This window comes from Stegostoma tigrinum, chromosome 13 (genome assembly GCF_030684315.1).
Source record: "Stegostoma tigrinum isolate sSteTig4 chromosome 13, sSteTig4.hap1, whole genome shotgun sequence".
Classification (NCBI taxonomy): Eukaryota; Metazoa; Chordata; class Chondrichthyes; order Orectolobiformes; family Stegostomatidae; genus Stegostoma; species Stegostoma tigrinum.
In genome coordinates this window covers 72531149-72546987 of record NC_081366.1, presented here as the reverse complement: position 1 = coordinate 72546987, position 15839 = coordinate 72531149, and the positions used below count along the sequence as shown (strand labels likewise).

Below are 15839 nucleotides of genomic sequence, written 5' to 3'. Positions count from 1 at the left end.
CAACAGATTCAAAAACAGCTTCTGAACCCCTGTTATCTCGCCTTCAGAAATGGACCTCTCAAATTTTATATTTAATGTTGATCTTGCTCTCTGTGCACCTTCTCTGCAGCCATAAAATTGTATTTTTCACTCTGTTCCATTACCCTAATGCACTTTGTATGGCTTGATCTGCCTGTCCTGCATGCAAAACAGAACTTTTCACTGTACCTTGGTACATGTGACAACAATAAATTAGATCAAATCAAATCCAGCCAGACATCAACCTGTCTGATTCTCCTGAGGATAATCACTCTTCTGGTGCCTTGGCCAGCATCATTAATTTTGTTGCTATTTCTTGTTGCTTGTTCCATGGCTGTTTGAGGAAACTGCTGGCTTTCACCGGGTTCGACCATACTCTGCTTTTCTCGCTTGCAAAGGCTATGTTTCCATACGTTACACTTGGAGTACAACATTAGGTTTCTGCTCATGGTCATTAGATTGGCCATTGAACAGCAATAAAAGGAGACAGAACTGCATGCAATGATCTGGAATCATGGTGAGAGTAAATGGAGATAGCAGTAGGATTAATGAGTGAAACTAAGCTAAAATGTATGACCACTTCTATGCAATCATACGTAATCTCTGTCAGTAATCCTTTCTGAAATGTGAGATTTGTTACTGGGGGTGTATGTATCCAGTATTGAGAAAGAGGAACATATGATCAAGAGTTGGCCATTTGGTTCCTTGAGTCCATTCTGGCATTCGATGAGATCATAGCTGGTTTGTGGCCTAACTCTGTATCCTCTAATACCTTTGCTTAGCAAAAATTTGTCTATCTTGGATTGAAAATTTATTAATAAGATGAGACCTTCACAAACCTGTTTTGTGTCCGGCTTTTCATGTTGGAGGTCTGGTTGTGAATTAATTTCTGGCTTTTTTCCTGAAAAGAAAAGGAACAGAATGAATCTGTCGGCTTTGGTTTAGTCCGATCTAGTTCCTTGTGTACGACACCATTGCTGTATGATATTGTCCAAAAACTGTCCTCAGTGTTAGCTCACGCAAAATGAAGGATAGACTATGGCTGAGATGGATATCTAAAAGTTTATTAACAACATTAACAATTTACATTGCTATGAAATCTCAGATTTATCAAGGTCTGACTTCTGTGCTCAGGCTATTATTGTCATGTTCCATAAATGACCGATTAAGCACATGACACTGACACCATTCCCCAAGAAACTGGGGACATCACATATTGTGATGTCAAGTAACTGTCTTAAAAGCACGGCTAGTGTTTGCTCTGGATTCTATGCCTTTTCCCTTTAAAGAATGGGAATCTTGTCCAGAAACATATACAAGGATACAAATAGATATATTATCACTGTTCATTTAGGTAATGCCCGGGCAGATATGTAACATGACCAGACAGCCCTTATACAATTATTATGATTTAGCTTCACTCTGTGGTATTCTGTCTGATGCTGTGCAGATTCCACAGCATCTTGCGTATTGGTGTTATCCACCTTAAATTTCAATACAGCTCATCCAGGTGGATACAGTAATCCTTTACTGTTCATGTGCCAGCATGCACAGATATATGTTTTAATGTGATCTATGATGTACCAAACCCATTGAGTCTATCCATCGACATCAACAATCAGCGAAACCATTGATCTCAGATGAGATTCTTTCAGAATGCAACTGATGTTTTCCACATCCAAGAAGACAGTTACATTCTGGTTACTGGTTATTTAACCAAGTTCCCTTTGGTGTGTCAAATCAAACATATCACTCATGAATTGATAGCTGACACATTGACAGCTGTATTCAGCCTGTTCAATACTCTACAAGAATTGGTCTGCGGTGTATGTGTGGACTCTTTCAAGGCACTTGCAGAAAATGGGCCATCCAATGTATTGTCTTTTCTCCTCACTAGCCTCAGCCTCATAAAATGCACTGTTCAAAGGGAACATTCACAATAGTCAAATATAAAGCAACTTGCTGAGTTTTTTGGATGGCTATATTAGATCTACGTGCTAATCCTCAAGGCAATAGCACAGCTTCATTAGTCAGTCTCGAAGATAGAGCCACATAGTCCTTCCCCCCTACACTCTCGCCATCTGAGCATAGGCCAATGACGCATTGTTGGAAAGAAGGGAAGAAAAAAATCATAGAAGAATGTGATCAACAAGCATGCAGACAGCGATTGCAATTTGAGCCAGGATCCAATTTAAAGGGTTTGTGATTTTCATATAAATACATGTTTGTGCAAGGGCTTTTGCTTTGTGATTCCAAAGGGAATTTCTGAAATAATCAATCACCAGAATTTAACTACATCATCTGATGAAGAAAGATGGCTAGCAGGCTGCACCGTGGCTCAGTGGTTAGCATTGCTGTCTCAAGATGCCAGGGATCTGCGTACGATTCCAATATCCGTCTGTGCAGAATTTGCACTTTCTCTGTGTGTCTGTGTAGGTTTGCTTGGTTTCCTCATGCAGTCCAAAGATGTGCAGGTTAGGTAGAGTGGCTGAAGTTGTGCTGTGGAGCCTAGGTGAATTAATTATCAGAAATGCAGGGATTGGATAGGGAGTGTGATGTTCTTCAGAGCATCAGTGTAGACCTGATGGGTCATAAGGCCTGTTTTCACACTGTAGGTGATTCTATTCTGTGAATACCAGAAATCAAAACCCTTCTCATTTTAGGAATCAAAGGATTTTATACTTACTGAAGTTATTATATATTGCACATGCACAATTTCCTAGCTGAACAGGCTAACCTAACCTAACCTGCACAGGGTGTGAGTGGCAGAAAATATAGACCTTTCAGACTAGAGGATCACATATTGTGATGTTATGAAACTGCCTTTAAGGTACAATTCCAGTCTGCTCTCGGTCTATGCTATTACATAATGCTGACACTCACTGCGGGTCACATCAGGAGTTCATGGGTTCAAGTCCAACTACAAGGATTGAGTACCTGAGCCATGCTGGCCATGTAATGCAGTACTGAGGGAGTGCTGCACTGTCAGAACTGCAATCCCTCACACAGTGCATTAACCTGAGGTCCTATCTACCTTCTCAAGTGATAAAAGATCTCCTGAAAGTTCTGAACGCAAAATATATCCCACAACCAACACCAGGTTATTAATTGTGATGACATCGCTGTTCGTGTGACTGCAAATTGGCACTGAATTCCCGGCATGACAACAGTGACAATATTTTGAAAGTACATTACTGGCCGCAAAGAGCTTTTGGACAATCTTGTGATCTGGAAAAGAACTGTAAAGGTTTCCAGTTCTTTCTTAATAAATTGTGGGTTTTTCTCAGAAAATAAAGCCAAAGACCGTTAAGGATAGGATTCTGGGCCATCGAACTTTGAAGTTAGTGAATGCCTGTGAGGTGAAAACTCCATTGGTGTGTCACAAAGATGCTACATTGACAGATTGGAAGCTAACCACAAGGTTTATAATGTTCCAACTGAGAACTGAGTGAACATGGTATGGGACAATAAAGTGTGAGGCTGGATGAACACAGCAGGCCCAGCAGCATCTCAGGAACACAAAAGCTGACGTTTCGGGCCTAGACCCTTCATCAGTGAAGGGTCTAGACCCGAAACGTCAGCTTTTGTGCTCCTGAGATGCTGCTGGGCCTGCTGTGTTCATCCAGCCTCACATTTTATTATCTTGGATTCTCCAGCATCTGCAGTTCCCATTATCAATGGTACTGGACAGTTGAATTCTAAGGAAGGGTCTCTGAACCTGAAATGCGAATACTGATTTCTCTCCACAGATGCTGAGATTTTCCAGCAACCTCTGATTTTGTTTTTGATTTCCAACATCCGTAGTGCTTTCGGTTTTTATATGGTACTGGATAGATTTGGTGACGCACTGGTCTGTGTGCTTGTGACTGCCAATCTGGATGCAAGTTTCCGTTGAAAGTGGCTAAAAGCTCTTTCTTCTGAATCAGCCCATGACATGTGGGTATACCATGCTACTCCTAGCTGCCTTTAAAGTGGCACGGGTACTTCTCCAGTCCACCTGGGACTGCGACAACCACAGCACTGTTAGATCCTGATGGAACATGCTACATCCATTGTATACCGATGGTGGACGTGATGAATGTTTAGAGCAAATGGTTGACCTGCTAACCTTTCAGGTTGCTTTGACTGCTAAACTGCCTCCAGCTAAGATGATGTGTAATTTGGAATGAATACTTGATAGATGGCAATTCTGTGCATCTATTGCCTTTATCCTTCTTAATGGTGGAGGTAATGGGTTTGGAGGATGTTGTTAAAGAAACAGCTACAGCAATTGACTGACTCTAGCAGGTCCATCAGTTGGTAGCAAATGCACTGGGGGCAAGTAGATTTGAGATATGTTTGCACGCCCACCCATAGAACTGGAAAGAAGCCGACACGAGAGGAAGATAAATGGTTGAGGAGAAAGAAACAAATTAACTGGCAAAGATGATTGGCTGAACAACAAACAGATGGTTTAGGTCACCAAAGGACTGAGGAATTCGAAAAATTGGAAGGCTGTTGGGCAGCTGGAGTGGCAGAGTTGTCCTCCAAGATCTTAACTCAAATAGTGACAGGGGCAATATTTTCAACAGCAATCATCAAGGGGCATGAAAATAGCCTTTGAAGGAACTGGCACATATACAATGAGCCAATGCTAGCCTATGCTGTATGATTCCATCGTGGAGCAATGATCATATTTGGACTCGAAGCCCATGCCACATGAAAGAGCAGCCATGAGACCTTACCTTTGAACAAGTCTTTCCTTCGTGTCCAAAGCACAATAGCCAGGAGAAATCCTATTCCACCAAGTGATCCTGCAATCGCAAATTTCAGGATCGTTGATGCTGCAAATAACACATCTTTAGTTACTTGCAACTGTAAAAAAATTAAATGTGGTCTTCAATGCTATCTCTCTTTTCATTTGTCCCTCCCCCATTTTGGACGTAACTGATCTGCATCCAACTGCCGTCGAGACATCAACTGCCTCAACCTCTCCACCCCTCTCACCCACTCCAACCTCTCCCCCACAGAACGGGCAGCCCTCTGCTCCCTCCGCTCCAACCTCAACATCACCATCAAACCCACAGACAAGGGTGGCGCAGTGGTAGTATGGCGCACTGACATCTAAATCGCCGAGGCCAAACGCCAACTTTCCGACATCTCCTCCTACCACCCCCTTGTCGTCTGAGGAATGAGAGGGGGAGTTGAAATGGTTCGCGACTGGGAGGTGCAGTTGTTTGTTGCGAACCGAGCGGAGGTGTTGACCCCACCGCCGAGCACCAAACCATCATCTCCAACACCATCCATGACCTCATCACCTCAGGGGACCTCCCACCCACAGCCTCCAACCTCATTGTTCCCCAACCCTGCACGGCCCGTTTCTATCTCCTTCCCAAAATCCACAAACCTGCCTGCCCTGGTCGACCCATTGTCTCAGCCTGTTCTTGCCCCACCGAACTCATCTCCACCTATCTGGACTCCATTTTCTCCCCTTTGGTCCAGGAACTCCCCACCTACGTCCGTGACACCACCCACGCCCTCCACCTCCTCCAGGACTTACAATTTCCTGGCCCCCAACACCTCATTTTCACCATGGACGTCCAGTCCCTATACACCTGTATTCCTCATGCAGATGGCCTCAACGGCCTCCACTTCATCCTGTCCCGCAGGCCCGACCAATCCCCCTCCACCGACACCCTCATTCACCTAGCCGAACCCGTCCTCACCCTCAACAACTTGTCTTTTGATTCCTCCTACTTCCTACAGACAAAGGGGTTGGCCATGGGTACCCGCATGTGCCCAAGCTATGCCTGCTCTTTGTAGGTTACGTGGAACAGTCCCTCTTCCGCACCTACACAGGCCCCAAACCCCACCTCTTCCTCTGTTAAATTGATTACTGCATCGGCGCCGCCTCTTGCTCCCTAGAGGAGCTCAAACAGTTCATCCACTTTACCAACACCTTCCACCCCAACCTCAAGTTCACCTGGGCCATCTCTAACACATCCCTCACCTTCCTGGACCTCTCAGTCTCCATCTCAGGTAACCAGCTAGAAACTGATGTCCATTTCAAGCCCACTGACTCCCACAGCTACCTAGAATACACCTCCTCCCTCTCACCCCCCTGCAAAAATTCCATCCCCTATTCCCAATTCCTCCGCCTCCGCCGAATCTGCTCCCAGGATAAGACATTCCACTCCCGCACATCCCAGATGTCCACGTTCTTCAAGGACTGCAACTTTCCCCCCGCAGTGGTCGAGAACGCCCTTGACCGCGTCTCCCACATTTCCCGCAACACATCCCTCATACCCCGCCCCCGCCACAACTGCCCCCAGAGGATCCCCCTCGTTCTCACATACCACCCCACCAACCTCCAGATACAACGTATCATCCTCCGACACTTCCGCCATCTACAATCTGACCCCACCACCCAAGACATTTTTCCATCCCCACCCTTGTCTGCCTTCCGGAGAGACCACTCTCTCCGGGACTCTCTTGTCCGCTCCACACTCCCCTCCAACCCCACCACACCCGGCACCTTCCCCTGCAACCGCAGGAAGTGCTACACTTGCCACCACACCTCCTCCCTCACCCCCATCCCAGGCCCCAAGATGACCTTCCATATCAAGTAGAGGTTCACCTGCACATCTGCCAATGTGGTATATTGTATCCATTGTAACCGGTGTGGCTTCCTTTACATTGGGGAAACCAAGCAGAGGCTTGGGGACCGCTTTGCAGAACACCTCCGCTCGGTTCGCAACAAACAACTGCACCTCCCAGTCGCGAACCATTTCAACTCCCCCTCCCATTCTTTAGATGACATGTCCATCATGGGCCTCCTGCAGTGCCACAATGATGCCACCCAAAGGTTGCAGGAACAGCAACTCATATTCCGCTTGGGAACCCTGCAGCCCAATGGCATCAATGTGGACTTCACAAGCTTCAAAATCTCCCCTTCCCCCACTGCATCCCAAAATCAGCCCAGTTCTTCCCCTCCTCCCCCCACTTCATCACAAAATGAGCCCAGCTCGTCCCCTCCCCCCACTGCATCCCAAAACCAGCCCAGCCTGTCTCTGCTTCCCTAACCTGTTCTTCCTCTCACCCATCCCTTCCTCCCACCTGAAGCCGCATCTCCATTTCCTACCGACTACCTTATCCCGCCTCCTTGACCTGTCCGTCTTCCCTGGACTGATCTAACCCCTCCCCACCTCCCCACCTATATTCTCCTCTCCACCTATCTTCTTTTCTCTCCTTCTTCAGTCCGCCTCCCCCTCTCTCCCTATTTATTCCAGTTCCCGCTCCCCATCCCCCTCCCTGATTAAGGGTCTAGGCCCGAAACGTCAGCTTTTGTGCTCCTGAGATGCTGCTTGGCCTGCTGTGTTCATCCAGCTTTACACTTTGTTATCTTGGACGTTGATTGTGTAGAGTTTCACAACAAAAGAGGAATGGGCTGTTTGGCCCAATGAAAGCATCTTATCCCCTACATAAGCAAAACAATAATCTCATGGGGGTCAATACTCCTGGTTCCACACTCCTCTGTTGCCCTTTTCTCTGCACCTATCAAGTATATTCTTCTATGTTGACAATAGTCTCAGTTTCAATTACTACATCTGGTAAAACATTCCACAGGCTTGTCCTGTGTAAGAAAAGGTTACTGTTCTCTCTGTTTAAAACTCTTACATATCATCTTCTGTTACTACAGAACATAAAAGTTGGGAGCAATCTGTTTGAAGAGATTGATATGATTAAACTGGATGCTTATTTATTTTTAATCTACTATATTTCCTTTATTGAAGAAGTACAGAGCAAAGGTCGCGACCTTGAAAATATACCTAGACTGTTCAGGGATGTTATCAGAAAGCATTTCTTGGCACAAAGAATGGAAATCTACAATGCTGTACCCAAAAAAATAAATAATTAGGATGAAGGTTTTGGTGGAGGGGGAGATGATTATAAAATTTTACCACTGAGATCGATTTTTTAGCAGACAATGATATTAATGATTGCAAAAGTAAATAAGGTAGAAAAATTTGATGGAGATCAATTGTGATCTGATTTAACAGCAGAACACATCTGAAAGCTGAGTGTTATACTCCAGTGCAGACATCCTAGCAATGAACTGGTTTATGTACCCGGCAAACAAAAAGCAGACAAATTATCAGGCGGAGTCACAACACTGTATACACACTGCATGTTGAGTTCTGAAAGATGGTGAGCTCCCCTAACGTCAAGGTACACATGCAACATTCCTCTCCTTTCCAAAAGCATGTTTAGTTATTTATACTACCAAGTGAGCCTGTGATTCTTGACAACGAAGAGGCATTTGTTTATATGCCTACACCTCATGATAGTGACTTCGTCTGGAGGTGCTATCAATTTCCACTGTCAGTGATGTTACCTGTTATTCTTGTTTGCATTGTTGATGCTTAACTTCCATGGGCTGCAATTCCAGTTTCAGGATCTGCTTTGCTCCAGATTAGTCACTAACTGATTTTATTCTTCAGGCTGATTCGAATCCTTGCGGCATTTCTTGTTTTGTTCCTTGAGTGCTTTAAGCTCATTTTGAAAGTGTTAATTTTTCATCCTGGATTCTACTAGCTCTATCAAAAACTCAGTCTTGTACATTTTCTCCTTTGTTACTTTCTCTAATAACGGTCCACCTTTTCAGCTGTAGTTTTCCTTTACTTTTATTTGATGGTTAGATCATTAATATTTGGTGTTTCAGTGGATTGTTTGGTTTCCTCTCTGTAACACTTCCATTCTTCCACCAGAGCATTATGACAGGCATTTGTTTTTTTTATGAAAGGGGTGATTTTCAGACTGTTTTTTGCTTTTGCTTTTGTCCAAATCTGTCAATTTCTCCACCATTTCTTGGAGCTTAATGTTTCTGTAGATGTTCATTCTTCTCCTAATCATCCCACGGTACATTTCACTTTTAGCTTGGCTTGCTTGAGGATTGTGCAAGCATACTTTACCTCATTGGCGCAATGTTTACACTGCTGTTCAGCGTGTCATGATCATCAGGGACTGGTTAACTGCATGGGCTCATTTATTTAAAACAGGGGGACACATTGTTAATTATAAAGCTGACATTACAGCAACCATCTGATTTCTGTAATTGGAAATGCAAAGTTGGCTACCTGGAAGGCAGAATCACGACATAAATTTGCTTTAGTTCTGTTCTCTGAACTCTGTTGGCTTAACCTGAGTGTCACCTTGCCTCAGATGGGGGATGTGGTTGAGAAGCCAATATTTTCATGGTAACCTCAGCCAGTGCAAGAATTGAACCCACACAGTTGGCATCATTCTGCATTGCAAACCACCTGAGTTAGCTGACTTCTTGGCAGAAGTTCAACATTTTGTATACACACCAAACGTGGGCAGTTGATGGCAAATTGTCTGAAAGGCAGGGTGCACATTCAGTAGCAATCATCACGTTCAATTCATTAGCTCTGACACGTTGTGGCTATAAATATTCCTGAGTTGTTCAATTGTAATTTGGGTTTTGCTTGCAATACTTTTCCTTCGCTTTCACTTTGCATGAATAACTGTATTTATACACATACTTACCCTCTTTTATATTGGTACACTGTTCATCTGAATACACAACACCATGTTTGTTTCGAGCTTGACATGAAACACAAATCCTTGACATTGTTTGCAGGGTCAGTGTGCTGCTGGTCAAGTTGCCAGTAATCACTGGCTTGATGTTCCCTGTGAAGTTCCATGTAATCTGTGCCAGGGGATTGGCATTGGCCATACAACTAAAATTCATCCCAGTTTGACGGATATTTACTTCAACAGGTTTGTCTGTGGGAAGAAGTTGAACTTAGTAACTTACATATCAGTTTTCCCTCAATTAATTTCCCTGTCAGCCAAAGGAACAAGCCCCATTGGACCCTGAGTGGAATAGGACTTGACATTCCTCCAATACTTTATTTGGTACTAATACGCAGGTTCTCCGGATGGTTCAAAAACTGCACTTTGGGATCACAAGCCCTGCTACACTGATTATATCAGAATTAATCAAGATGCCAAAGCTTCTAATGAACAATTATTTGGAACTCTGCAAAACGAAAGTCACAGCTTCAAGTTCAGCTTCAGAAAATTCTGAATGGTTTGTGTCCACACTTAGCTGGGAATAATTAGCAGAATAAAACCTGCCCTGATTTCTGTATAACTGTAAAATGGATCCTGCAATAACTCAAACGCACACCTTGCCTCCACAACCCGACATCCAACTCCACCCCCTCCAAAATGCCTTCTGGATAACCCTGGCTTCTTATACTACAGTCCAACCTGGCTTTCCTCCAATCCTGCCACCCTCTCCCAACCCAACCACATTCACCCCCTCACCACCAGGAACCACCGGACTCCTAACCGCACCCCCCCCCCACTCAGAACATGGCCTGATGTGAATTATTCACTTCCCCACATACAACCTCCCTCCTGACCCAATCCAGATCTGATTACCCCATGCTCCAAACCCTCCCCAATCCAAACCCAACTCCCAATACTGACACCCAACAAGCCCTCACCATATTCCACAACTCCCTCCCCTCTAACAAAAGCTCACTGTCCAATTCCTCACAGGGCCAATCCCTGGCCTGCACTGATCTGACTTAACTCTGCGGTGCTCAAGGTCATGTCTCTGACCTAAACACTGCTATGATGACCTTCAACCCTGCTTCCCCTCAAAACGTAATGACCTCCAATTACTCACCCATCTGCCATCCATTCCCATGCCATCCCAACACTTTCATACTCTTGGGCCCCTAAATCTTCACCCACCGTGTACCCTCCTGGCACCCTAACCTTTGGCTAGTTGGAACCCTATTCTTTGGCTAGCTGGTACCCTCCCCCTCATCCAGGTGGCACCCTAGCTCCCCATCCATCATGCATGTGCCACCCAAAGCCCCACCCACCTACCTGACACCCTATCTCTCAATTTCCTGGCACTCTATCCCTTTGAAACCTATACCTTTGACAGTCACCCAGATGCCATTTTTCTCCCTTTCATACCCAATGTAGTAAAGCTCTTTAAGCAGCTGTCAATGTGGCTGCAGGAAACTTTTAATACAGCAACCTTGTGTTGAAAAATACAGCCTGGGTTCTATACTGACTCACTCCAGCACTGGCTTTGTCGGCAGGCTCTGAGCCTGAACTCGACCGCTTCAGGTGAGGACGCTCCTGTTTCAGGTGGTCACAAGGAGAAATCCTAAAAGTGACTGAGTTTTTTTTTCCCAATCTGGGCTTGAATGTTTCTCAGTTTGAATGTCAGCAGATTATTTGGTCATGTTTGGTTTCCCATGCTTATCTATTTTTGTCTTCCTTAGCTGCTAGACCCTGTGTTTTCTTTGTATATGCAGGAAATCAATGGGGCAGGGGCTGAGAGCAGATTAATACTGAGCACATTCCATAAACCCAATAGCCGTCCTGCTTCCAACACTCGTGTGGTTTTCAAATGATATTTAAAAATGAATAGAATTGGTTGGTGTACACCATTTACGATTTGTTGAAAGGCTCCATCAGACTGGAATGGGGCAGATATATGTCCTCTGCTCAAGAATGGAGGGAGGCAGTCAACAGAAGGCTAGCTTGATACTGTCACAAGGTAGGTGTTAGAACTGATCAATGAGGAGGTTATGGCTGGCTGATTGGAAAGAGTGAGCATGGCTTTGTGAAAGGGAAATAATTTTTAGCCAAAACATTTGATTTCTTTTATTGTCAATAAAGTGGCATTTCTAGAAGGCATTTGACAAAGTTCCACGCAAAAGGTCATCCTGAAAAGTAGTCAAAATCTAGAAACGGCATAGTAACGTAGATAGGAGACAAGCAGAACACAGTTTAGGCACAAGTTGCTCTCTGTCTGAAAAACAGAATGTGACAAGTGGATTCCTCCAGGGATCTATTGTGAGACTTCAGCTTTTTCCATTTTGTATTAATGACTTAGAAAAGGGGAGCAAAGGCACAATAGTTAAACTTTCTAATGTTGTGATGATAGGCAGGAATTTTATGTTATGAAGCCAAAAGATGGGTGCAAAAGGATATAGGTTGAGTGAACGGGCAAACGTCTGGCAGATAGACTATAGCACGGGGCAATGTGAAATTGTTCACATTGGTCGTGAGAATAAAAAGGAAGAGAATATTACTTAAGTGGAGAATTAGTGCAGGATTCCAAGGTGCTGAAAGATTTCAATGTTCTAGTGCACTGTGATGAACGTTTCTCGTATGTTATTGTTATGTGGGAACACCCATTCTTAAGGAGAGGTAAATGAGGTTTAGACTTTTAGTTCTGTGAAAGTGGCTCGATTCTTTTTAACAGGCTCAGAAACTCATATTTTAGGATTCAGTTAAGGTAACATTTCCAACAAATGATTAGCTTAGAACATTAGAAATAGGAGCAGGAATAGGCCATCTGTCCCCGAGAGCCAGCTCTGCCATTCAATAATGGTAGCCATGATGTGGAGGTGCTGGTGTTGGACTGGTGAGGCTTGTCTGTTGAATAATACATATTAGAGTGAAGAGTTTGAAGGATACTGCACAGAAGTTATATCTGTTAAGGATATTGCCAGGCAAAAGGGTTGAATCTTCCTTTTTGCTGTGGATATTTCCAAATTGTTGTACACATACATTTGTTTCTTTGCTTTTCTTCGGCATTATAAACTGTGATATTCTTTTGTTAAAATAATCTGGCAGCCTCTTGTAAATATGAATCAGTAAGCATAGGAACCAAATTGTACAGGTATAATTTATGGGCTATCAAGCCAGGTTTCAGTCTGGAATCTGACTTGTTCAGCTGTGTTATAACTACATGAATCACAAAATGGTAATACATGGGCAGCAAGTAATTAAGAAGGTTATCACAAGAAGAATCGAGTTAAGGTTATGCAGGGCGTTGGTGAGTCTTCTTCTGGAGTACTGTGTGCAGTTCTGGTCACTCAGTTATAGGAAGGATATTGTTAAGCTGGAGAGGGTTCAGAAAAGACTTACCAGGATGTTGCTGCATATGGAATGTTTAAGTTACAAGGTGAGGTTGGATAGGCAGGAACTTTTATCACTGGAGCGCAGGAGATGACCTGAGAGAAGTCGATAAACATTTGAGACGTGTACATTGAGTTAATGGTAGTTGTTTTCTCCCTTGGATGGGAGATTTCAAGACCCGGGGGCACATCTTTATGGTGAGAGGAGAGAGATTTCAAAAAAATATGAGTGGCAAATTTTTTTACACAAAGGATAGTTCACACGTGGAATGGCCTTCCTGAGGAAGTGGTGGATGTTGGTACAATTGCAATGTTTAACTAACACTTCGGAAAGTACATGAATAGGAAAGGTTTGGAGGGATATGGGCCAGGAGCAGGCAGTTGGGATTTGTTCAGTTTGGGATTATGTTAGGCATGGACTGGTTGGGCCAAAAGGCCTTTTTCCCCACTGCATGACTCCATGATTCTGTGACTATGAGTGTAAATGTAAGGATAGTTGCTCGATAGTACAAAGGTGGAGTACAACTGAAAAATGAACATTGGCCATATTTTCTGAGGAACTGTGATCCCCTGCAGCTAGCTAGGCCAGCACCTCCTCTACAGAAAAGAATGGAACTCTGAATTTCTGAGAGGAAATTCTGCTCAGGCCTCCTTCAGGAAATGTGAAACCGTGCTTCTATTCTGACAGCTCTTTCATAGCACAGAGCTATGCCACGTGCTCCTTTCACAGCAGGCAATTGTGTACTCTGACTGTGAAATGGTCCTGATAGTTACTGTCACAGCTGCCATCAAACCATAAGTATGCAAGGTTGATTTTCAGGTGCTAGGAGGGTACGGTGCCAGATGGGCATGGGGTACTGTGTCAGAAAGGTAGGGTGCTGGGGGTACAGTGCCAGCTGAGTAAGGGTAGGATGCCAGGTAAGTGCCAAATGAGAAGAGGATAGTGTGTCAAGTTACCAGGATGTAAGTTGGCAAGGGTCCAAACAAGTGATGCTATGTTTAGGTTAAGTGTGGTGTGATGAGAGAAATCTGGCGTAACTGGTCATGATGTGGGTGAGCACTCTGTTTGGAGCATTCAGATACAGGGTGGTTGTGGGGGTGCGGTGGATATAGGGGATATGAACGTTGGTTCCAGTTTGATTTAATTGGCAACTTTCAGAGGGGGTCTAAACATAGGGGTATTGCGGAGTGGCAGCTTCAATTTCCAACACCCTTCCCTTGGAGTCAGCTACGATGGAGATCATAGAGAATCACACAGCACAAGAACCTTCACGAGAAATACACCTGCCTGGCCAGCACAGACTCTGGTCCTTCTGTTAAAATTTCTCATCTTGCACTCCTCAGGATAATCAGCAATACTGATGCACAGGGAAAACAACAGTTATACTGTATGGGAGTACAGTGTTGGGTGGTTCGAAAGTGGGCTGTAATCAGTAGAAACATTGTCATGTGAATGCAACAGTTAATGATGACTGACAGTTTGCTGCCAGGTTTTGATTACGTTTTTAACAAGACAGATTGATTCTGATTGGTCAAGGTTTTGCTTGAGAAATGAACCAGAATATAACCATCACATATTTTGTTCATGTTTGTTTTGTCAAGATGTTATCCTTTTAGCTGTTTACAACAGGCTAAGTACTGACTGTACTTAACTCACTGGTGATTTCAAAACTCACAATATAGAGTCCAACATTCAGTGTGATTTGTGATTTGACAACATTTGCGGCATAATCCAAAGTGTGTGAAGAACTATGCAATTTATAGACAATAGACAATAGGTGCTGGAGTATGCCATTCGGCCCTTCGAGCCAGCACCACCATTCATTATGATCGTGGCTGATCATCCACAATCAGCATCCTGTTCCTGCCTTATCCCCATAACCCTTGATTCCACTATCTTTAAGAGCTCTATCTATCTCTTTCTTGAAAATATCCAGAGAGTTGGCCTCCACTGCCTTCTGGGGCAGAGCATTCCATATATCCACCGCTCTCTGGGTGAAGAAGTTTCTCCTCAACTCTGTTCTAAATGGCCTACCCCTTATTTTTAAATTGTGTCCTCTGGTTCTGGACTCACCCAACAGCAGAAACATGCTTCCTTGCCGCCAGAGTGTCCAATCCCTTAATAATCTTATATGCCTCAATCAGATCCCCTCTCATTCTTCTAAACTCAAGTGTGTACAAGCCCAGTTGCTCCAATCTTTCAACATATGATAGTCCCGTCGTTTCAGGAATTGACCTTGTGAACCTACGCTGCACTCCCTCAATAGCAAGAATGTCCTTCCTCTAATTTGGAGACCAAAACTGCACACAATACTCCAGGTGCGGTCTTACCAGGGCCCTGTACAGCTGCAGAAGGACCTCTTTGCTCCTATACTCAATTCCTCTTGTGATGAAGGCCAGTATGCTATTAGCTTTCTTCACGACCTGCTGTACCTGCATGCTTGCTTTCATCGACTGATGTACAAGAACACCCAGATCTCGTTGTGCTTCCCCTTTACCTAACTTGACTCCATTGAGATAGTAATCTGCCTTCCTGTTCTTGCCACCAAAGTGTATAACCATACATTTATCCTCATTAAACTGCATCTGCCATGCATCCGTCCACTCACCTAGCCTGTCTAAGTCACCTTGTATTCTCATAACATCCTCCTCACATTTCATACTGCTACCCAACTTTGTGCCATCAGCAAATTTGCTAATATTACTTTTGATGCCTTCGTCTATATCATTAATATACATCGTAAACAGCTGCGGTCCCAGCACCGAACCTTGTGGTACACCACTGGTCACTGCCTGCCATTCCGAAACGGACCCAGTTATCATTACTCTTTGCTTCCTATCAGCCAGCCAATTTTCAATCCA

The 15839-nt window shown here is 44.2% G+C and overlaps 1 protein-coding gene across 1 annotated transcript in view; it reads right to left on the bottom strand.

The window, feature by feature from the left end:
• Positions 1–15839, bottom strand: part of LOC125458470 (sialoadhesin-like) — a 92826-nt gene that overhangs the window by 6525 nt on the left and 70462 nt on the right. The window contains exons 10-11 of the mRNA XM_048543741.2: positions 4743–4841; positions 858–919 (exon numbers count right to left, since the gene is read on the bottom strand). Coding sequence (XP_048399698.2) covers positions 858–919; positions 4743–4841 — 161 coding nt within the window. The remainder of the gene's footprint in view (positions 1–857; positions 920–4742; positions 4842–15839) is intronic.